This window comes from Heloderma suspectum, chromosome 6 (assembly GCF_057233095.1).
Source record: "Heloderma suspectum isolate Gila_16-S chromosome 6, 16-S_ref, whole genome shotgun sequence".
NCBI lineage: Eukaryota > Metazoa > Chordata > Lepidosauria > Squamata > Helodermatidae > Heloderma > Heloderma suspectum.
Genome location: NC_139463.1, coordinates 85,996,200 through 86,019,147, shown reverse-complemented (window position 1 = coordinate 86,019,147; position 22,948 = coordinate 85,996,200). Strand labels below are relative to the sequence as shown.

Below are 22,948 nucleotides of genomic sequence, written 5' to 3'. Positions count from 1 at the left end.
TGGGTCTGTGAGAATATGAATTAGAAGGGGTAGAGTAGGCAGGGTAAGACCAAGAGCTGAGTGATTAATTGTAAGATATAACATCTCTTGTATTAAATAAACTTTAATCTGTTTGTGTGTAAATTATAAAATCCCACATTTTGTTCATCTTTCTGCACTACCAATAGTCTTCATATTTCCTGGGTACCTCTGTTGGTTGGGTAAAGGGAACCAATTAGGCATATCAGGAGTCTCTTTTACTTGGTGAATTTATGGGTTGAAGCTTGTGGGACAGTGAGGACAGCTGTCTCAAAGTCGAGGCAGATGGACCTGAGGGAGGGTTACCTCACCGAAAAAGATAAAGAAAGAACGCTCCTAGGAAAGCTGAGAACTCTGACAATAAGATATGGCTGAGGAGAACATGGATGAAATAGGGACAATCTTGCTGGGAATAGCTGGATATATTTAATCCTGGTTATTTTTTTATTCTTACATTCTTATGCTTTTGTTTTTATGGTTTTTTGTATCCATCCTGTTATTGAAACATGTTTAGAAAACTTAATTTGTTATCTTATATTTTGTGGTCTCCTTTCTTTCTGGATTTCCCATCCCATGTCTAGCAACCAACTCCCACATGACCTTAAAGTGGTTTCAGGGGACCCAGAGGATTCTAAGGCTGTTTGATGGAGGCAGATAGGGAAAATAAAGATTTTCACCTGGTGGCAGCAGAAAAGTACCAGGAAGGGAAATGCAAAAGGAGCTGGGAGCACTGTTCTACTTCATCTCCCTTCCAGTCATGGACCAGGGAATTGCTGGTCTCATAAGAGGCAGTGGTACTAAAATAATTTCTTTTTAAAGTAAAAAGTCCAACGTGCATGCTGCCAATAGTAAGCCCCTAAGTATTTTGAAGATTTTCATATTTCCCAAAACCGCCATCCATTTCATGACTGGATTATCAGCAAAATTATCAGCAAAAATTTTTTTAGCGGTAACTATCAACTTCACCTTAGCAGGAATTCTGCTTATTTCCTTCTGCTAGTGTATCTTTCCTTCCAGATCATGCACTACATTCCTTCACTCATTTTACTTACTTACTATGACTTTGTTATATGTAAGCTATTAAATGTCTTTTGTTAAGTCATCAGTATGAGCACTTTATCACTAGCAAATATAGGTTTTATTCAGATTATAGTCAGTTCATTAAACCTTTCTTTTTCCATTGTTCGTTATTGCTAGGGGACTGAGATGTAATTAGACACCGGTGCTCAGAAGGTCAGACAACTTATCCTATCCAGATCCAAGAACCCCAAAACTGAGACAGCAGGATATATTCCTGAAATGTGGTATGAAAAGGCAGACATGAATGGATTTTTATTGTTGCAGAAAAGCAATCAATTTATTACACACAAAAAATGCCAAAGGTTTATGAAGTGTAGAATTTTTCCTTCTAGCATTTGCGTCCAGATTAACAAAATGGCTTTACAATAATACAACACTAGAAGATCCTTACAACTCCTGTTAATTTTTTTTAATTAGCTGCTCCTTAAGGTTTAGTTCTGGCCTTATTAGAATTATGTAACATTTGGGACAAAAGATACACACCAGTAGTCCAGCACTAGAAGCTAGGATGGAGAAAACCTCCACAGCCACCATGTATTTCCCCTTTGTGCCTAGATAAGTTGGGACAAAAGAGACCCACACACTGCAAAACAGCAATAAGCTGAAAGTGATGAACTTGGCTTCATTGAAAGTGCTGGGCAAGCACCTAGCAAAGAAAGCCACAATAAAGCTTATAAGAGCCATGAATCCCATGTACCCAAGAACACAGTAAAACATGATGGGCGACCCTTCATTACATTCTACCACGGTTTCCTCAGGCAGAGAATGAGTGTCGAGGTCTGGGAATGGAGGAGCAATACAGAGCCACACACCACAAATCCCGACTTGAATAAAGGACCCGGAAAGAACAACAGCATTTGCCAGTCTTGTCCCCACCCATTTCCTCATCCTGCTCCCCGGTTTGGTGGCCATGAAAGCCAGAACCACCATGATGGTTTTTGCCAGCACAGAAGTAATAGCCATTGAGAAGGTGATGCCAAAAGACGTTTGTCGTAGACAGCAAGTCACAGTGTGAGGTCGGCCAATGAAAAGCAGAGAACAGAGGAAGCAGAGGAAAAGAGAGATGAGCAGAGAGTAGGTGAGGTTCCGGTTGTTGGCTCTGACGATGGGGGTGTTCCTGTGTTTAATGAAGATTCCTGTCACCAAAGCTGTGATCAGAGAGAAAAAGAGAGCAAGGAAAACTAAAGTGATTCCCAAAGGTTCTTGATAAGACAGGAAGTTTGACATCTTAGGAAGGCAGTGATTGTGATCCTTGTTTGGATACTGAACTTCTGGGCATTTGAAACAGTCATCCATGTCTGAAAAATAGAAGAGGGGCCACTGCAGTCATCCAAAGATATCACAAACATATCTCTCAGACTTTATTTCTTATGGCTGGTATGAAATACCCATAGCATGGAACATTTTATTTTTAAAAGTATGCTTAAATGCTTCCACAGTCTAAACTAGGGATGGGTGAGAATATCATTAGGTTCACATATAAATACCCATAGGGCTTTTTTACATGAGGCTTTGAACCTGCCACTTTACCAAGGCTTCCATTTCTAGATTCTTTGCAGGATTAAAATAGGGTCCTTTACAGATGTTTATTTCTAGGATATCTCTTTCTCTTCGTTATGTTCCATTTCACAAGCACTAGCTCATGTTGTGGTATACCAGAATTGTGCAATTATACAAGGCTTTATCCTGCCATTCAAAAATAATACCAAACTTTCTTTGTGAGGAACCCCCCACCCTGCAAAAAAACCCAACAAATTATTGAAAAGCATGGGAGAGGCCCTGGAGGATGACGGTGTCATGTAAAGGACCCGAAAACTACCGTAAGTGAGTATTCATGAGTACATAATATATTCCTCCTGTAGAAAGGCTTATTAACACTGACTGACACCCGCCCCCCTTTAGTAGGGGGAAAATATAACACACAAGTCCACAGAAAAATAGAAGAAGACTGGTGAGCAATGGAATTTGGAAACATAAGGCGATACCATTTAAATCAAAAGAATGTATGAAGCAAGGGGGAATGTTCAGTGGAGTCCACAGAGGTGGATGAGGGAGGGTTCCTACTAGATGAAACACCAGGGCCCTGGAACCTGGACTTTCCTTTAATATCAACTGGTTTACCCTTAGTCACCCCAATAATAATTAATACTAGGTGTACGGGTTCCCCACCATCCATTCCGGTGGGGAATCCATGTGTGTGTGGGGGAGGCGATCCATTCATTCCCCCCCCGGAATCCTCTGGAGTGGCTCCGCTCCGTGAGGATTTCGTGGAGCCACACCAGCTATAGGCCCACTTACCTTGCTGGCCAGAGCCGTTGGCCTCTTCCGTGCCAATCGCCATTTCTTAAAAAGAAAAAGAAAAAAAGATGATGGGCAGGATGTGCCCATAGACTTATACGCAAATAGAGCCATGAATCTTGCGTATAAGTCTTTGGGCACATCTTGCCGATTGCCATTTAAAAGAAAAGAAAAGAAAAAGAAATGGTGATCGGCACGGAGGGGTCGAATGGCTCCGGTGGAAAAAGCAGCCGAGTGCCGTTCCACCTCCAATCCTCCTGGAGCGGAGGTAAGTGGTGCCAATCCGCTGCGGATTCCTGAAGCTGGATTCCAAAGAATCTGGCCTCATTTGAATCTGTGGCGGATTTCTCTAATATCCCTAATTAATTCTGGTTGTTTCTCAAGATATCAATTCCCCCTCCCCACACAGCCATTGTCCCTTATAAAATCTAGGTATGATTTATGGAATTCATGTTTACCCTACTCTGTCCAAGGGGGTCAGAGCATCTGACATATCCCAGGTAGTCTCCCATTCAGGTAGTAAGTAGGGTCAGACCTGCTGGGCTTCAGCAATGCAATTGCATCATGTGCCTTCAGACCATTCTCTGAATGCATCTTGAGCTCTGTGCACAGGAGGGAACATACAACCCCAATGGATGTGTCATTTATCTGCCTTTACAGGCCATCTCTGTTCTTCTTTAAGGTGCCCAGTGTGCCAGATCAAGCAAATCTTTCATATTTGCATGATCTTACTCAATTGCTGCTATAATTAAATGCCTCCAAGAGAATTCTGGGATTAAAAATGGGATCCTGATGCCTAATATCACCCATTATGGGCTTCTGACCCAAGAGTAATTAAAATGTCGTAGCTCTGAGGTTTGCCCAATGTACCAGGCAATTAGAAATAGATCCTGTTATTCTTTAGAAAGGAATCCAGATAAGGAGGTGTCAATGTTAAATTTAGGTTTACAACTTTCCATTAGTAGAGTCTCGTAAAGCCATCAGGTCAGATGGGCCATGAGATAAGTGACCAAGAGTCTTCACTAGAGACCATAAATATGTAAGAAAGACAAGCTCACAAAGAAAGTTGTTTGGATAAGTATATTGGTATGCACATTAATCTCAGAAAGGAACTTCAAAATTCGATACTCTGATGTAGACATATGAAGATTTAGAGCAGAAAGGTTATCTTTGGAATTCTTGGAGAAGAAATATAAGCTGTAGTAAAAATAGTTTAGACATGTTTTACGATATCCAAAAAGTATATAAAGGAGACTCAGAACATGCAACAGTGGATGCTATCCTTTATGATCAGCTTTCCCCAAGGTGTTAACTGTAGAATCAACCTGGTAAGCTTGATATTATTATTGAGAACTAGCAAACATACTTGACTCTGCTTAGAAGCTTTGTTTAAGAATGATGTTAGATGTTTTCATGTGTTTGAATTTATGCATGCATAAGCTCTTGTATTTAGCACTGTTATGCTAATACTTGGTAGTAAAAGACAAAATCTTGTCTGAGAGAGTGTTTCTTAAGAACCAGAATTCCGTATCACCTATATCAGCGTGAACGATTGAACTGGCTCTAGAAGGTACCTGGTTGTAAGAGAGATCTGACTGTTTACACAGTAGACAGATGATCAGTGGTTACCAATATACTGATAATATAATTTGAGAAAATCTCTGAACCAGGGCATATGCAACACCAGTAAGTGGTGATGCAAGCTGCGAACACAGACAACATTAATTTACATGGTCTTAATATTCTCTGTAGACCTGCATGTTATGCCTCTTACCGTTCTGGTCTGATATCTTCCCTTCTGGGCATGGAACACAATCATAGCAACAAAACGGCTCCCCTTCCTTCCTTTTTTTGATGTACCCTGGATGGCAGTGATTGTTACACACAGCAAGTGGCAAGACCTATCCAAAGAAAGCGAAGATTTTTGCCTTATTGAATTTTTTTTTACAGATAATCAACTTGCCTTGAATTGAAATAACTGCATAACATCCAAGAGAAAGAACATAGAATGGAACTCCATTTTGTTCCCTGCCATTGTCCATTCAATCTATACTTCTCAAATTAATATCCAATTCCCCCACTGTGTTCCTATTCTAAGAATGCCTGCAAGACAGAAATCTTTTGTTCAGATGGCAATTTCAAGTTCTCCTCCATGAGAGAGTTTGCATTTTGCAAACATAAATATTTTCCTGACTGGCAGTGCAAATCTCCTTCCCCCGAATCAAGGTGATTCCTAAAGTATGGGAAAGGAAGTTACTGTAGAAATCAAAACATGGATAGAAACATAGGTTTAAATACAGTAGTTGGAAAGAGAGCAGAACACATTCCAAATAGGATCAGCATGGCGGTCAATTGACCAATCAAACCTTGTCAATTGAGTACGTATTTTTGAACATCAGTTTTTCTCACAGTGCCAAGAATATTACTATCTACTTTGAAGTATTATCTAGCATCAACTGTCTTCTGGTCCTCCTTCTTCTAAGGAGGACCTCAGGGCCTGCTCCAGCTAGACTGCCCCCCTCTCCAGGGCCATGTACCATCAACTGCTCACTGGAAAGAATCCCAGAAGAGAGAGGGAGAGAGGCAGATTAAGAAGACCTGCTCCAGCTGGACTTTCCCCTCCATCCCAGGGCCATATATCATGAACTACCCTCTGAGAAGATTCCCGGGGAGAGTGGGAGATAGGCAGGACAAGAAGGCCTAGGGCCTGCTCCAGCCCCTCCACAGGGTCATCTACCATCAACTGCTCTGTAAAAGAACTCCAGAAAGTAGATGAAGATGACACCAAACACCTGCTCCTGCTCCAGCTGGACTCTCCCGGCCCCAAAGGACATTGTCCACCAATTGTCTTGTGGGTTTTTCAAATTTCTAAATATGTTTATTGTGATTTTATTATTTTTATGTTATTTTTAAGCCAGCTTGATAGTATTTATATCCTGAAAGGTGGCATATAAATAACTGCTAGAAATAACTAAACTAAATAAATAAAGTGTGGGTATTTGTTTCTATTTGTGACTCTGATCTCCTTGGAGGAAAGGTGGAATAAAAGATCTCATCAAACAACCCATTATTTCTTTAAAAGTTAGTTATTGTTTCACGATAATGATTGCATTTTGTAATAATCCTATGTATCAGACCTGTGGATTGTTTTCCTCTTTGTTGTTCTTGTAACACAAATGCTTTAAAATACTGAATCATAATTAGACAATATTTGGCCCACCAATTCACAAATATTTGTGACACATCAAATGCCCAAACCGAATTCCAAATTCCTATGCCAGGGTCAGTGCTTTAGAAGGCCTTCAACCAGCCAAGGGGGAGGGCATGGGATGGATGATCCTGGGATGATATTGGACCACTTTTCTTGTCAGCTTGGTTAGAACATACTTACAGCCAGATCCCACCTGGCTAAATTTTCTGTGCCATGTGATGATCCTCTTGTTAACAGTGACCTCTTTGCCTGGCGATGCCTGGGGATCCATGTGTCCAGCTTTTATTCTAAAGATGGATTGGTTTGGAAAGGTGACCCAGTTGATAATGTCAAATCCAGCTGCTAATTCACCGTTGCTGTTAAAAAACACCGTCTCTCCAGCACTGTTGTTAAATGAGGTGCTCCGCAGAAAAGGGTGAAGCTATAAGGAATGAAGTTAAATCAGATTGCAACATTCTATGAAAAGGGGCAACAGCTGTGTCTTTCTGAAAACAGCATTTGTGGCATTTGATTTGTCTGTCTCTTGAAGAGAGTCACAGTTTCAATTTAGCTATTCCTCAGCCAATGAACCAAAATAAAAGTTAACAGTTTTGCCATTTGGCATAATATTCAAGGAGATTGGAATGCACACACTATTATTTGTATAAAGATGAGAGATTAATATATCCTAGGGCTTCTACGCAACTGGATAGTTGAAGGCGTTGTCTTTATTGGCTCTGGGGCTGGAATTATACATCACACCACATCTGTCTAGCTGGGGGCCGAAGGAAGGTGCTTTGCAATTAGAATTTGGACAGGAACAGGGGACAGATACAGGGGACAGATGTGTGTGTGTGTGTATGTGTGTGTGTATAGTCTGAGTGTATGCGTATGTGTGTGTGTGTATAGTCTGAGTGTATGTGTATGTGTGTGTGTGTATAGTCTGAGTGTGTGTGTGTGTGTGTATATATATATATATATATATATATATGTTGAACTATACTTTCCATTTGCCACAGAGCTCACTATCCTCATGGTTGGTTTTCCATCTTTGGTAGGTGGGGCAACTGGAGCTTCTAGATGCAAGGCACTGGTGCTGAGACAAGTGGGAGGTTGCGGGTGCTGAAAGGAGGTGCTCGGCCCACTTGGCGCGACGGCAACAGCTGCGCCCTGATACTCCACGGGAAAGGGGTGGACTCTCTGCTCCTAGCTCTTATGTTCAGGGGTTTCCCGCCCTTGCCTCCCAAATGGAGATCAACTGTCTCTATAAGCTAGAATCCCCTGGTAGGCTGCTCCCTTAAGTTTTCCTCTTAGGCTCAGGCAATTAGCATCTGTAAGCATCATTAAGGTGAATTGAAATAAAGCCTTGGAAAAGAGCCCTTTTGTCTGCATGTTGATTCTGGCTACTGGAGGATTTCAGAAGGCAGCAAGGGTGTTCCTGACAGTTTTCCACCTTTGGTATCACTCGTATTTAGTATCCTGCCACACCATACCTGGGACTAACTAGTCTGGATTTGCAGATTTGATGAGACTATACCATGTAGTCACCTTTTCCTGCCCCTCCTTTTAACAACTTGCCTGAGAAGAAATCTGGGGATCTCAAAAGCTTGTGCGCTCATACGTGCGCGCGCGCGCGCACACACACACACACACACACACTGGGTGATATTTTGGTTGGTCTATCTGTCTATCTATCATCTATCTATCTATCTATCTATCTATCTATCTATCTATCTATCTATCTATCATTTCTATGCCTCCCAATAGCTGAAGCTCTCTGGGCAGTTCACAAAAATTAAAACCACAAAGCACAACATAAAATAATACAAAATATGAAAGCTTAAAACTACAATATAAAACTACAACCAGAATAAAACCTAGTAGTGATGCAGAGATTGAAAATACAGATTTAAAACACCAAAGCTAAAATACTAGGAACCTAAAATGCCTGGGAGAATAAAAAGGTCTTCACCTGGCACTGAAAGGAGTACAACGCGGGTGCCAGGTGAATCTCTCCAGGGAGCTTTTCCACAGCCAATGTGCCACAGCAGAAAAGCCACTCTTCCTGGTAGCCACCCACCTCACTCCCTTTGTCAGGGGCTGCCAGAGAAGGACTCCTGAATATGATCTTAGGGTCTGGGCAGGCACATATGGGAGGAGACAATCCTTCAGATAACCTGGCCCCAAGCTGTTTATGGCTTTGAATGTAAACACCAGCACTTTGAATTGGGCCCAGAGATGGACTGGCAGCGAGCGCAGCTGGAAAAGTACTGGTGTGATGTGATCTCATCGGCCAGTCCCTGCTAACAATCTCGCTGCCTTGTTTTGGACCAGCTGAAGTTTCCGGACTGTTTTCAAATGCATCCCCATGTAGAACGCATTCCAATAATCCAAATGAGAGGTTACTGGAGCATGGATAACTGTAGCTAGGCTATCTCTGTCTAGATAAGGGCTTAGTTGGTATATCAGCCTTAGTTCATAAAACGTGATCTGTGCCACCAAGTCCACCTGTGCCTCTAGTCTAGTGACAGTTCTGGCTCCAAGAGCATCTGATCCTTTAGGTGGAGTGCAACCCTCTCCAGAACAATTTGAATATCACCTAGCCGGGCAGATGAACCACCCACTAACAGTACCTCTATCTTGTCCGGATTGGGTTTCACTTTATTGGCCCTCATCCATTCCATTACCATGCCCAGGCACTGGTTGAGAACAGCCACTGCCTCACCTGGGTTTGATGAGAAAGAGAGGTAGAGCTGGGTGTCTTCTGAATATTGATGGTGCCTCAGCCCACCCCTCCAGATAACCTCCCTCAGTGGTTTCATGTAGATGTTGAACAGCATGCGGGATAAAATAGAGCCCTGTGGCATCCCTGTGGCATATGCCTTGATACAGAGATTCTCTCAAACTACATTGTCAGTACATTGGCAACCACTGATCCCCTGTCTACTGTGTATATAGTCAGATTTCTACTAAGTGAAAGTCGTAACCCTAAATTTAACAGTTGACACCTCCTTATCTGGATTCCTTTCTAAACAGTAAAAGGGTACTAATGATCTATTTCTAACGGCCTGGTACGATTGTCTCTCATCTGGCAAACCTCAGAGTTGAGACATTTTAATTACTCTTCTTGTGTGAGAAGATCATGTGGGGTGGAATTAGGCATTGGAATCTCATTTTTAATTCCAGAATTCTCTTGGAGGCTTTTATAGAATTTCCTGGTCGAGCAGCAGGAGTAAGATCATGCAAATATGACAGATTTTCTTGATCTGCCACACTGCATGGCATAGTTGCCAAGGAACAGAGCAACAATCCTCCAGCACCACCTTCTGGAATTTGCCATCCAATTAGATGTTGAACCACTGCCATGCAGTGCCTCAACTCACAACCCAGACAACCTATCTAGAAGGATACCATGGTCGATGGTATCGAAAGCTGTGGAGAGGTCTTGGAGAATCAAAGGGTTGCACTCCCCCTGTCTCTCTGCCAGCAAAGGTCATCCCACAGCGTGACCAAAGCAGTTTCCTTTTCAAAACCAGGCCTGAAGCCTGATTGAAAAGGATCTAGATAATCCATTTCATTCAAGAGTGCCTGCAGTTGTCCCGCAACCAGCCACTCAAGCACCTTGCCCAGGAAGGGGATATTAGCCACTGGCCAATAGTTGTCAAAATCCTCTGGGTCCAGGTTAGGCCTTTTCAGGAGTGGCCTGATTACTGCCTCTTTTAAAGAGGCCGACATCACCCCTTCTCTCAAGGAGGAATTTACAACCTCCTGGTCCCAGCCGGATATTCCTTCCTTGTTTGATGCAGTAAGCCATGAAGGACAAGGATTGAGCACACAGGTGGTCACCTGGACTTGGCCAAGCACCTTGTCTGCATCCTTGGGCCTCAGTAACTGAAACTCATCCAATAAAACTGGACCAGATGGTGCTCTGGACATGTCTCCTAATGGAACTGCAGTAATCGTGGTTCCCTATTCATGAGAAATCTGAGCGAGTGTGATTCAAACTCATCGCAGTGTGCTAATGAAGGTTCCACAGTTTCTCTCCCTGGCCCAGAATGTAGCACAAACCACTTGGAAAAGCTCTGCTGGATGACACTGAGAAGACGCAATGCTGGTGGAAAATAACTCTTTGCCACCCTCACCGCCACAGAGTAGGCTCAGTGATGAGCTCTAACCTGTGTTCGATCAGACTCAGCACAAGTTTTCCTCCGCCTGTGTTCTAGCTGTCTCCCCTCTTGCTTTAATGCCCTCAGCTCAGGTGTAGACCAAAGAGCTGGCTGTTCTATGCTCAGAGGGAAAGGGTGCTTTGGCACGATTGTGTAGACCGCTCAAGTCATCTTTGCATTCCACAGAGCAATCTGTGCTTCTACAGGCCACTGAGAGTCTAAACCCCAATAGGAAGTGATGTGACCATGACAAGGGCATAGATGTTGATTCCCCCACTTTCAGATCACTGTTCTCCTGCCCAGTTGAGAAAACCAAGTCAAGCGTGTGTCTTTTTATATGTGTTGGGCCAATGACATGTTGAGACAGACCCATGGTTGTCAGGGAAGCCATGAAGTCCTAAGCCACCCCAGATACAGCAGCTTTGGCATGGAAGTTGAGATACCCCAGAAATATCATCCTAGGGGTCCTCAACACCAAATCCGAGACCACCTCTGTCAGCTCAAGCAGGCAGTCTGATGGGCAGTGGGGTGGACAGCACTAAGTACCCCAGAGGACCCAGCTGGGAGAGAGTATGCCCTCCCAGTTCACCCAGTTTCTCTCTGTGATCCACCAGCAAAGTGGCCTGTGTACTTTGACCAGGATGGAAAACACTCCTGAGAACAGCTGGAATCTACAATCCTCAAAATGAAGGCTGCAACATTCCTCCCTCCTTCTTCAAAGCATAACCAGGGGGAAACAGAACCGTCCTACAACCTTCACGTAAGGGCCCAAGGCCCGAAGCCCGAGTCGAAGCAGTCTGCTTCGGGCCACTTTGTGCCCCTTCCGAGGTGAAGCAGAGGGGACATGAAGCAGCCCGGAGTGGGTTGGGGGCTTGGCACGTTTCAGCCCAGCCTCCCTCCGGAGCCTCCAGCTCCTTACCTGAGCCACCTTCTCCTTGCTGCTGCCGTGTCACTGCCGCCTCTGCTGTGCTGCCGCCGCCTCTGCTGCGCCTCTGCCTCTGCCACGCCCCCTCCTCCTGAGGCCTGGAGGAAGTTGCCTTTTAAAAATGGTGACTCCCTGCAAGAAGAGTTGCCATGTGTCCAGGCCTCAGGAGGCGGTGGTGAAGATGATGGCGGCCAAGGCGGTGCAATGGAGAAGGTGGCGGTGGCAGCAGAGGAGGAGGAGGCCCAGGTAAAGAGCTGGGGGGTTGCGTGGGGACGTTGGGGGGAATCTGCTTCTGGTTTGGGGCCGAGGTGTGTCAGGGGCCCCCCGAATCTGCCTGAGCTGGATCAGGACACTGTCAGGAATGCCCCTGTTGCCCACTGAATCCTCCAATAGCCAGAATCAACACTCAAACAAAAGGGCTGCTTTCCAAGCCTTTAATTCCATTCAACCTAATGAAGCTTACAGATGCTAATTGCCTGAGACTCAGGGGAAATACAAAGGAGCAGCCAACTAGGGGTTTCTAAGAGTTAGGATAGCAGTTGATCTCCATTTGGGAAAAAGCGCGGCAACTCTCTGAACTTAACGAGTGGGAGGGGAAGATCTCCTCCTCTCCTGTGGGGCCTCGGGGAGCAGCTGTTGACGTCGAGCCAATTGGGCTGAGCGCCTAAGCTTGGCTCCCGCAACCACTCGCTTGTGCCTGCACCTGCGCCTCACATCTAAAAACTCAAATTGTCCCTCCCTTTCCATGCCTGGGTCACTGTTGCTCTCAGGAATGTGAGCTGGGGGGCTCCCCCTCCAGCTGCGCCTCTGAAATCTGAGAGAGTTCCTCTCCCATAGAATGTATCTCCTGCTCAGAATCTCCTGCTTTGGGACTGTATAGGCTCAGATCCAACCCTGATAACCACCTCAAATTGGGGGGTCCCTGCAGAGCCCTACATCACATTATCTGCCGACTTGCAGATTTCTCCTTTCACACAACACCTGGGACTAACTAGACCAGATCTGCAGACTATGTGACTATACAGTCTAATAATATTTTTCCGTCCCCTTCCCCTCTCCCCTCCCCAGCTGCCTTTTTAATATCTTGCCCAAAGAGGAGATCTGGGGATCTTGAAAGCTGCACAAAAATGTGTTTGGTGACCTTTTGGTTGGCCTTATAATGGTATTACAGCAACACGGATGATGTATTTAGGGGTCATCAAATCCTGAGTTTACCCATTAATTATGAGTGGCAGACATTGGTGGGTTGGGATGGGATATTTCTGATTCACAGAATAAGTACTGCTGCTAAACGTTAAGCATAGGAGGGGAAGTTGGGATATTCATAACAATGATGGCGATCGCATGGCAGACCCAATCTGAAGCCCAGCCAGGTCTGAACATGTTACAGCTGGTCGGCCAGAAGCAGATTTAAAGGTGCTCCTGTTGCTTTGGGCTGCTGATCTGAAGACTACAAGCTTTTTTTGCTACAAGCGTGTCAGCTCCCCATTTAACAAACCATAAATTACGAAATGAAGAAATATTACACAGCTAGCAGCAGTCTCTGCCCTATGAATACAAGGTACTACATCCTGTGGAAGAAAATTCCATAGTTTAACTATGCATATGGTGTGAAGAAGTATTCCCTTTTGTTTGTGCTGAATGAATCTCCCACAGTTCATTTCACTGGATAACTCCAGGCTCCAAGTATAAGGGAGGGAAGACGTGGATGCTATCTCTGAACAATGGCCTCACATACAATATCCTGCTCATTTTGATAGAACTGCTTTGGAAGCAAGGCATTACCTGCCAATGTTGCCATTTCAGGGGCTCACACCTTTCTTTGTGTTTGGGCCTGGATGGGCACATGGCATGTATAGCATGTGCTATGGCATGGACAGCATTGAAAATGCTGTAGCTTTGGCCTGTCATGCTCATTTCAAAGAATGTCCCAGGAAGGTGCTCCAACATCTCCTCTCCACTACAGCTTTCTCTGTTCTTCTCACCTGTATTAGAATCTGGGAATGAACAGTTGAATGCCTGCTCCCAGAAGGCCCTGATAAAACCATCTCCTTGTGGATAGTGAGGATCTAGGATATGAAGAAATCTTTGGAACTCCAACAGCTCACTTGATTGAATTGTGAAAGATAAGGCACCGTGGAAGATTTGTATATCCAGTCCCCTCTGAAATGGGTGTGATGTGAAAGCCCATTCAGCAGTCATAATCCACACCTTGCTTAGAGCTGTTACTGTCACAACTGTTATTGTTACTGCCATAGAAATTAATGCACTCAAAGCAAACATAGTCTGAGTATGTGCATTTATGACAATGACATTGGTCATGTTTAGAAGAGATGCCATGTTCTCCGCGTGTCCCATAATGTGGAAAAGGTCAAACACAGAAGCCATGATTGGTATTCTTTCAGTGAACGCTGCACAGATGCCACTCTGGGAAAGCATTGGTGCCAATGTTTGCATGAAATGTATCCCTTTGTCATCATCCATTGCAATGACCCCAACCCAAATCCATTGGAAATACTGGAGTAGCTGGACAATCCCACTGTACTGATATGCTTCTTTGGGGATCATCCGGAAGATAGAAGGGAACTTGGTTTTATCAATCATTACTGGAAGAAGGAAGCAATATGCAACCTAAGCAAAAATAAAATAATATTGATTATGGAGGCATAGACTAAGTAAGTGTGCATTATGCGAAACAAGTGCTTGTTAAATTGTAATGAGTTTTCTCAGATACAATTCATGAATTGCTTGTGAATAAGTGCTGCATACTACTGTGTTGAGTAGCACAATGAGAATCTTACTTTTTATAGAGATGATATTGGGTGGAGGTTTAGGCTGTTTTTCAATATGGTAGTCTTCTCCGCCTACTCATTCATAATTTTTTAATGTACTATTAAGGTCGCAATCCTATCGGGATAGGCAGCCGTCTCCGAACTCCGAGGGGCAGGAGAAGTGTGGAGGGGATCCTCCCCTCTGGGTTTCAGCCACTCTGCATTTGCGGCTACACAGCCGATTTTGGATATGTTGTACTGGCATTCTGCCTTCCCCACCCCAGAATGTCCCCAGGAATGCCCTGTTTTCACTGCTCCATGCTCCTCTTCTGAGCCCGGAATGCGGAATGTTCCGAGGTGCCTGCGAGGCAGCACGGGAGCGGGGGAAGGTCGGTTCCTGGAAACCGACATATCCTATGGCCATCGAGCCGCTGAATAGCGGCCATAGGATTGCTCCGTAAGTGAGCCAACCTGATATCTGAAATAATGTCCGTTGTATTTTTATATCAGAAACACTTTCATCCTGCATCTTCCTTATAAGTTGAGGGAAGCGTCTTGCTGACCACTGTTGGAATAAGAATGCTGGACTAGTTCAATGTATGGTTCATTCCAGAAGGGCTTTTCTGATGTGCTTGTCTTATCCAAATAGGATAATATGAGACCCTTGAAACCTCTCAAGATGCATGCTTTGTGATATGTGGTTCACAATTGACATGGAATGAACAAAAGATTGTCATGGTATGACAGAATTCTAAAACCCTGCTGTTTCCATGCTTTACATTTTCTTTAAAAAATAAGGAAGACCTGTCTGTTTTATATCTATTATGATTATTATGAATACATTTGCTGTTGTTCAGTCATTAAGTCATGTCCGACTCTTCGTGACCCCATGGACCATAGCACGCCAGGCCTTCCTGTCCTTTATGAATACATACAAATCGGTTTTTGTCAACCCCATCCTAAAAGTGATGTACAGTTTCTCTTCCCCCTCCCAAACAGTTGTAATACAGTGAAAGGGTGAATCATTTGTCAAATGGTGAGCTCTTCCTTATGATCTGGTCTTACCTGTGGAATCTTGTAGGTGCCTATGATGTTGGCTATGTGGAAGGAGGTTTCAGAGTCAAGCCCCCCAATGACAGCTACCAGGTTCTTCTGAATGCCACAGTTGTAGTTGGGAACAGGCCTGTGCCAGGTGCTAAGAAGATTCATGGTGTTCTGATAAGTCAACCTCGCATCAAAGTAGCTGTCATAGATGTGGAACCCCAAGGTGACATTGGGTAATACCTTGGGTGTGTCATTGATCTCCTTCACAGCAAATACCAAAGCCAGGACATGCTGGTAGTTCTTTGGCACTGAACTGAAATGACAGTTACGCAATCCAGAAGTTACCGCTACTCTTTGTTGCTCTTGTGAGTATCTGCTTCAGGGCACGTATATGCTTCATAGCAGCTATGAACATCATTTTAGGATCAAGGTGTACATTACATCAGAATTATAAAGAGATAGGAGAGACATAATGTTTCAGAAACTGAGAGAATGTACTGGGATCTCATGTCACTTTAAACAAATCCACCTAAACCTGAAGTTCAACCATATAAATATGAGGATATGGTGTGGTGCCTGTGACTGATATAGTACAGAAGGGCATGTGTGTACCCCAGCCATGGGCTTCCAGAATTTAGAGGTGCCAAGAAAATGATAAGTCAGATCCAGGTTTGCTTACAAGGAGATTTTATTGAGTACTTACAGCGCACAGGTGTGCACAATGGTTGGATCAGACAAAAGCCCTGAACAAAGAACTGTGCTGCAAGATGACTTTTATCAGGCATAGCAGTGAGGTAGTATGACAGGTGCAAAGCACTAATCAGAGTTCATCTACAACTTTCCCAGCATAGCCTAACAGTGCTTAGTAACATATATGGCAGAAGCAAGACATCGTAATTTTCTCTGCATGGACACCTGTGGCTTAAGATAAAGTTAGCTTCACTTCTCAGGCACATGCCAGGCCCTGACAAGATGGTACCAGAGCTTGTTAGCATGGAATGTGCGGAGGGGGTACTACACTGGCCTTTGACTCATCTTACAGGCTGAGAGGCTCACTTGCTAGGCATTTGCAGCTAATAATGAATCAAAGCAGAGAGCATTATGGATCTCTAAGCCTCCCTAAAACTACTATTAGCTTGCTAACAGGCCTGGGGCCTTCCAGCATGTCTGTGGTTGAGAAGACTAGGGAATATCAGGCACATTGTTGTTTGAAAACTGATAAAGAAAGGATAGTACTGAGAGGATCTGAAAGAGAAGGATGCTTAAAAACAAATAGTGAAGAAATGCTGAAAGCCATATAGTAGTATGGAGGGCTACAAAAATACAGAACTTATAAAAGTAAAGCAAAGACAAAGTCAGAACTATGGGTTTAGGGTATAGAAGGATGCACATACACAATTTATGACCTTACATGCACTGGATTTCAATCTGTTTCTGGGCCCAATTCAATGTCCTTGTGTTAACTTTTAATGTGTGAAATGGGTTGGGGCCAGGAAGGATTGTGTCCTTTCATATATACTTGCCTGGACCCTAAGATCATCTTAGGAGGCCCTCCTCCTCCTGGTACCCCTGCCAAAGGAGTGAGGTGGGTGGTTCCTAGGGAAGGGAGAACCAGGGATGCTTGAGTTCACCAACAATCTCCAAACTCAAAGCTGTGGGGGAGGGGGAGAGACAGTTTGCTACCTGAGCAAACCAGAAAAAGATGCCCTACCCCACCCTATACAACCTGACGAGGAGACAGAACAATCACCCGAAGATGCCCGTCTTCAGGCGCCCCTGCCAAATGAGGTGAGGCAGATAGCTACTAAGGAGAGGGCCTTTCTAGTGGAGGCACCCTGGTTCTGTAATGACCTCTTCAGAGGGGCTTACTTGGCACCTACATTGTGGTGATTCTGGTAAAAGATGGAGGCTGTTTTTATTCTCCCCGGCTTTTTAGTTCTTCATTTTAAAAAATTGTTAGTGAAGTTTTAGGTCTTTGCACTGCTGCTGGTTTTTAACTTGATTCCTGCTTTGGTTTTATTCTGTTTTAAAATTCTGTTTTTTATATTATGCTTCCCTATCAAATTAGTGCGAACTGTCCTAAGAGTATTTGTCGTTTGTTCAGTATATCGATCCGATCAATTAATTAATATACCTGGCTTTGAGAGACCCTGAGAAGGCAGCTAAGGCAATGATCCTATGCACACATACCTGGAATAAAGCCCAACTGAACATAGCGGGACTGACTTCTGGGTAAGAATGCCTAGGATTGTGTGGTAAATCCTAAAAACTAGCAAAACCAACTTTTACAACTATTATACTAATAACATATTTTCCTGAACTCACATTTACTCCTCCCATGGCACAGGTAGCCAATAAATACTTTGAGACTTGGTATAAATCCTGCTTCCCTGAGGCAAACGTAACCTTAAACCACATTAATTTGGCTATATGTAGGCAGAGTTTCAGGGCATCAACAAGCTTCTTCTTTTCTTTTTTAAAAAACTATTCATTAACAATGCGTAGATGCAATGGAGCTTTGGATGAGTGGATTTTTTTTTTTTTTAAAGCAATCCCCAGTTCCCCACCCCTCTCTCCTGTGCTGAGTAAGTGCAATGGAAGGCAATGTGGTTTTCTTCTGAGTAGACATTACATTGGGTGTTTTCAGCTAGTTCTTCCTTAAGGCAAGGAAACGAAAAGGACAAAGGAGAGAACTGGGAAGGCTTGAAAGGGCATTCCAAACTCTACTTCTTTTTTTCAAAGGCAAGGGCAGGGGAAGAGGCTTTGCATTAGTTCTTCAGTTCACTGGGAAGGCAAAGAGGAAGGAAAGGGGCTTCTCTCCTCAAAGTTGCTGCTTTTTACCAGGCTACCCCATGCTGAGCAGAGCCCTCTGAGATGTGTGTATTACTCCCAGATTCACACATCTGCACCTGTGCATTAGTAAAGGGCCGACTCTGCAAAGGTGGAGCCCAGCTCATCTCATTCCCGCTCTCATTTGCAACCTCTTTCTCCGTTCATTCAACTGGGAACATTGTGAGTGGAAAAAGGGCATATTGTCATGTACATTTTTTAGAAGTGTGCACTTTCCTCCAATTGACTAAAGCAAGAAAATGCGTATAATTTAAAGATTGCACTGTTTAAAGTACACATTTTTCAATATATGTGTTTTTTGAATGGAAGAGATTTCTGGATGTTTCTGAAGAAAATACATTCCTATTCACATTCAGCATTATGAGCCTGGGAAGTTTGAACAATTTGCAAACTGAGAGAGCTTTGGCTATTGGGGGGTATAGAAATGAAATAAGTAAGTAAATAAAACAAATAAAATAAACTGGAACAAATCTATAGTGGCTACTAAGGAAAGGACCTTTTCACTAGTGCCTATATTGTAGATTTTTTGGTGCCAGATGAAGACCACTTTATATGCCCAGACTTTTTAATCCTTCAGTTTTGTTTTTAAATGTGCTATTGTGTCTTTTGATCTTTACCCTCCTGCCGGTTTTTATTCTGGTGTTATTGTTTTAAACTTCGGAAGGTTTCATATTATGCTTTATCATGTGGTATTTTAGAGTTTTAGTGAATTTTTAGAGCTTCAGTGATTGGGCAGTACAGAAAGGTAACAAATAAATACATTCTCGATTATACGTATATCCTGAAGCTTATACATTGCTTTCTGAATGTGGTCTTCTTACAAATAGACAGATCTTTCCAGGTCGTTATTTCATTACTTATAACATGACTACATATGATGGAAAAACATTTTCTTACATGGGCTCATCGAGTGGCTTCATTTTAGGGTCTTTCATGAAAGATACAAAGTCAGCAATGGAGAACAGCTGAGAGACCATCCCACCAATGACAAGGTCACCCGGCTGATAGTATTCATGCACGGTAGGAAGGGGATCATTCATGTTGCACAGAATGTGGTGTGCCTTGGACTCAGCAAGAGGCAGCAGCTGCAGTAAAAGCAACCATAACATAAAGAAAAGAGGCATCTTGAGGACCCTCCCAAATCATGATTTTCCAGCATAGAATCCATGATTTCCAATTCCACCAAACTCATCATCACCCACTGTACAGCCTGATTGCATGATTCTGCTTTCGGCTTTCAGTGGTTCCTTACTTTCATGACCAATTGATAAATGGCCTGTAAACTCTAAAGGGGAAACTACTAACAGAAAGATTGATGGAGTGCTGCATGCCCATAGTCCCTTATCCCATTCTGAATGTTACAAGGGTAATTTATATAGATTTGAGATTATAAAGTGGCCTTTCTCATGAAAGCCATGTTTGGTTTGGAAAGACAAATTATTCACCACAGTCATTTGAGGTAATTACAGGGTTCACAATTACTTCCCCAAGGTATTATTTTCTTTGTGGCACTGTGAAAGAAAACGTGTTTTCACTTAATTAGTGATGAGTGGAATCTTCTCTAAGTTTTTAGTGGCCACAAAGCCTAAGGAGCCAGGAAAAAATGAATTACTTTACTCAGGTCCTGTCCCCATTCTTGACATTGGGATATCCATACTGACAATCTTATCATATAGGCACATTGGTGGCTGAAGCCCAGTTGTGATTATATAGGGTGTTTCTTAATTATGTTGTGACACATCTCCTGATTGCCTGCATATCCATATTTTATAGTGTATGGGCTAAAGGTGTAAAAATGTGGTGGACATTAAGATGTGAAGTGATGAAATGCGGTAGCCTTTAAAAAAAGTAGCTTATGACCCAGGTAAAACTGAGAATTTGGGGGCTAACTATTTCAAACCTGTGGTGCAATTGGGGCTCTGAGCAACTGTAGATGTCTTGGGATATGAGAACACACCCACTTAGGGGTCAGTATCTGGTTAAGGAGCAGAAAGCAACGATTAGGAAGAAATGGACAGTTTTCATCATGGTGGGATGTAAATTGTGGGGTCCCCCAAGGATCTTTATTGGAACCGGTACTTTTTAATTTGTTAATGAATGATCTGAAGTTAGTGGTGAGCCAAATTACTTTGGGCGGCTAAAACAAAAAATGGTCAGCAAAGAGCACATGCAGTTCAGGTAAACAAGTGTAAAGTGATGCACATTGGGTCAACCCCCCCACTTCACTTGTACACTGGTGGGGTTGAACTAGCTGTGACTGATCGGGAAAGGGATCTTGGGGTTGGTACACTCTCCAGAAGCTGGAGCAGAATGTGGCTGCATTCCAACTGGGGAGCAGAATGTGGCTGGGAGAAGGTGCCCCCTCTTTCCTGTGGCACACCATATGTAGGTGGGGAAGCCGGTGCTAAATCTTTCCTAGAAGGCTTGATTCTCAGCCAGGGTTTGGTATGTGCAAGAGCAGATCCCTCTCCGTTACGTAACGAAAGTCAGCCCCAGTGGTGGCTGGTGCCCACTGGGTCTGGTGGGGCAGAAGGGAGGGCAGCTAATAGTAGGTGTAGTCAAGGGGCTGACACTGGCAGAGTCAAGGTGTCTGCTTTGCAGCAGGTGTCTACCCACCACCCAGAAAGGATAAACTGAGGCATGCAAGTGAAGTTAAAGATCATGAGTGAACGTAGACGTCAGCACAAAAGGAGTCCTGTGAACCTACAGTTGTATGCTGCAGCAGTCACGCATTGCACTGAAAGGGTAAAGGGAGGCATGCAAGTTAACTTGAAGCTTCCTTCCTTCCATCTATCCTTCCTCGATCCCTCTTTCTCTCTCTCCCAGGCAGGCATTCTCTCTCGTCTTCCTTAAAACACATGCATGAACACAGAGGCAGATATTCTCTCCCTCCCTCCCTCTCCCCTGAAATCACAGACCACTGCTACCTCCCACTGCTACCTCCCAGCCATCCTACTGTTGCCCAATCCCCCCACCCACAGTTTACCCCCTAGCAATGGTGTTGGGGAACATTGCTCTTTCTTTCTTTCTTTCTTTCTTTCTTTCTTTCTTTCTTTCTTTCTTTCTTTCTTTCTTCCTTCCTTCCTTCCTTCCTTCCTTCCTTCCTTCCTTTCTTTCTTTCTTTCTGGCATGCTTTCCACAGAATCCCCTGCAAGTTTCTGCATTATACCCATGGCTTTGCCTTCCTGCCCCTTAAATCCCCGCCTTGCCCCTCCCTCATCTCTGCTGCTAGCATTGGTGGCTGTGGAGTTCCTGCATCCCATCTCAGAACTCACAAACACTTTGGCATCCCCCACCCCTCACACACATTACTTCAAAGATGTAGCAAGCAGCAATGCCCTTTTATTTGTTACTCTACTGCATGGCCCCCAGTCTGGACTGGGACCCTGGTGTGGTGGATAGGGGAGCATTAACCCCTTCCCTTCACCGTGGTCCCAATCTGGATCAGCCCCATCATGCCTGCAATGATCTTGCCAAATAGTGATCCATTAAAGCAAAATCATCACTATTTGGTAACATAAAGTACAGCTGGAGACAGTCCCAATCAGGACCTCAATAAGGATTAAAAGTTCCCTATGCCCTAAACTAGGGTCTCAATTCAAATTGGGTGTGTGTGTGTTTAGAGTAAAAAATAAAGGAAAGCGTGGCTTGGCTCCAAGGCTCCCCCAAGTGTAGTGGGGAAAGAGAGCAGCCATTCTTCTTCTCCAGAAACAGTCTCTGAACCAGACCAAGGGGGCTGGGGGAGAGGGAGCACTGGCCTCCTCTTCCTCTGGCCAACACAGTCTGCCTGCTGGCACTAGCAGGCTGGGGTGCTCAGTACACTCCTTGGCTCTGCCCTCACCTCAGAAACACCAATGACTGCTGTTGGCTTATGAACATTTTCCATGGATGCCAGTTTCACAGTAATTACCTGGTCCTGATTGGTTCATCATCACTGGATAAGGGCCATACTGTGGAGTCAGGCAGAGTGGTCCTCATAGATACTCTGCCTGACCATCCTTTCCATAATGCCTGTCACAGGAACCATAGAGAGAGAGTGTGTACAGTGAAGGAAAGAGGCAAAAGACATAATACTGATATGAGTCCTTACTTCATACACTTCCTCTCTTCTTATGGTGGAGGACTAAGGATTGGGAGACAGAGCTGGGGGCTCCGACAGGCTTGTAGTGGGAGGAGAGTGGGAGGTGCCATTCCTGACATATAGGACAAGCCGTGGCTAATCAGCCATTGCCACAAGCTTTTGTCTGTGTTCTGCAGATGTTCCTCTCAGGAGGTCTCCTTCCTGCCACAAGTAGACCTGGCCTCTGGGCTGGAAGTCCTTAAATTCCCCCACCACGAGGGGGTAGAGATCATGGGAACAAGTCTGCCAGCCTCCCTTGGAGGTGGGTCAGGCCTTCCCCATTGCTACATCACAGTAGTAGACTAGGCCTATGAGAGAGAGGAAGAGGGACAGTTGGGATGACGCCACTTCTCCAGGGGTAGACCTGGCCTCTGAGAGGCTGCGGCTCCCATCTCTGCAGGCAGACCTGGCCTCTGGACTTCTGGCTGCCTGGGACTGAAAACCTTAATGCCCCTGACACAATGTCATTTTATTCTTCCTCTTTTG

General features: G+C 44.1%; 1 protein-coding gene across 1 annotated transcript; it reads right to left on the bottom strand.

Moving 5' to 3' along the window:
• Positions 1–1,497: 1,497 nt before the first annotated feature.
• LOC146341684 (vomeronasal type-2 receptor 26-like) lies at positions 1,498–22,228 on the bottom strand. The gene is made up of 7 exons (XM_084807612.1): positions 22,184–22,228; positions 19,240–19,427; positions 15,514–15,805; positions 13,463–14,308; positions 6,801–7,028; positions 5,171–5,297; positions 1,498–2,396 (listed from the first exon to the last, which is right to left on the bottom strand). Exons 1-7 carry the CDS (start codon positions 22,226–22,228, stop codon positions 1,498–1,500), a joined length of 2,625 nt encoding a protein of 874 aa, XP_084663738.1.
• Between the last annotated feature and the right edge of the window lie 720 nt (positions 22,229–22,948).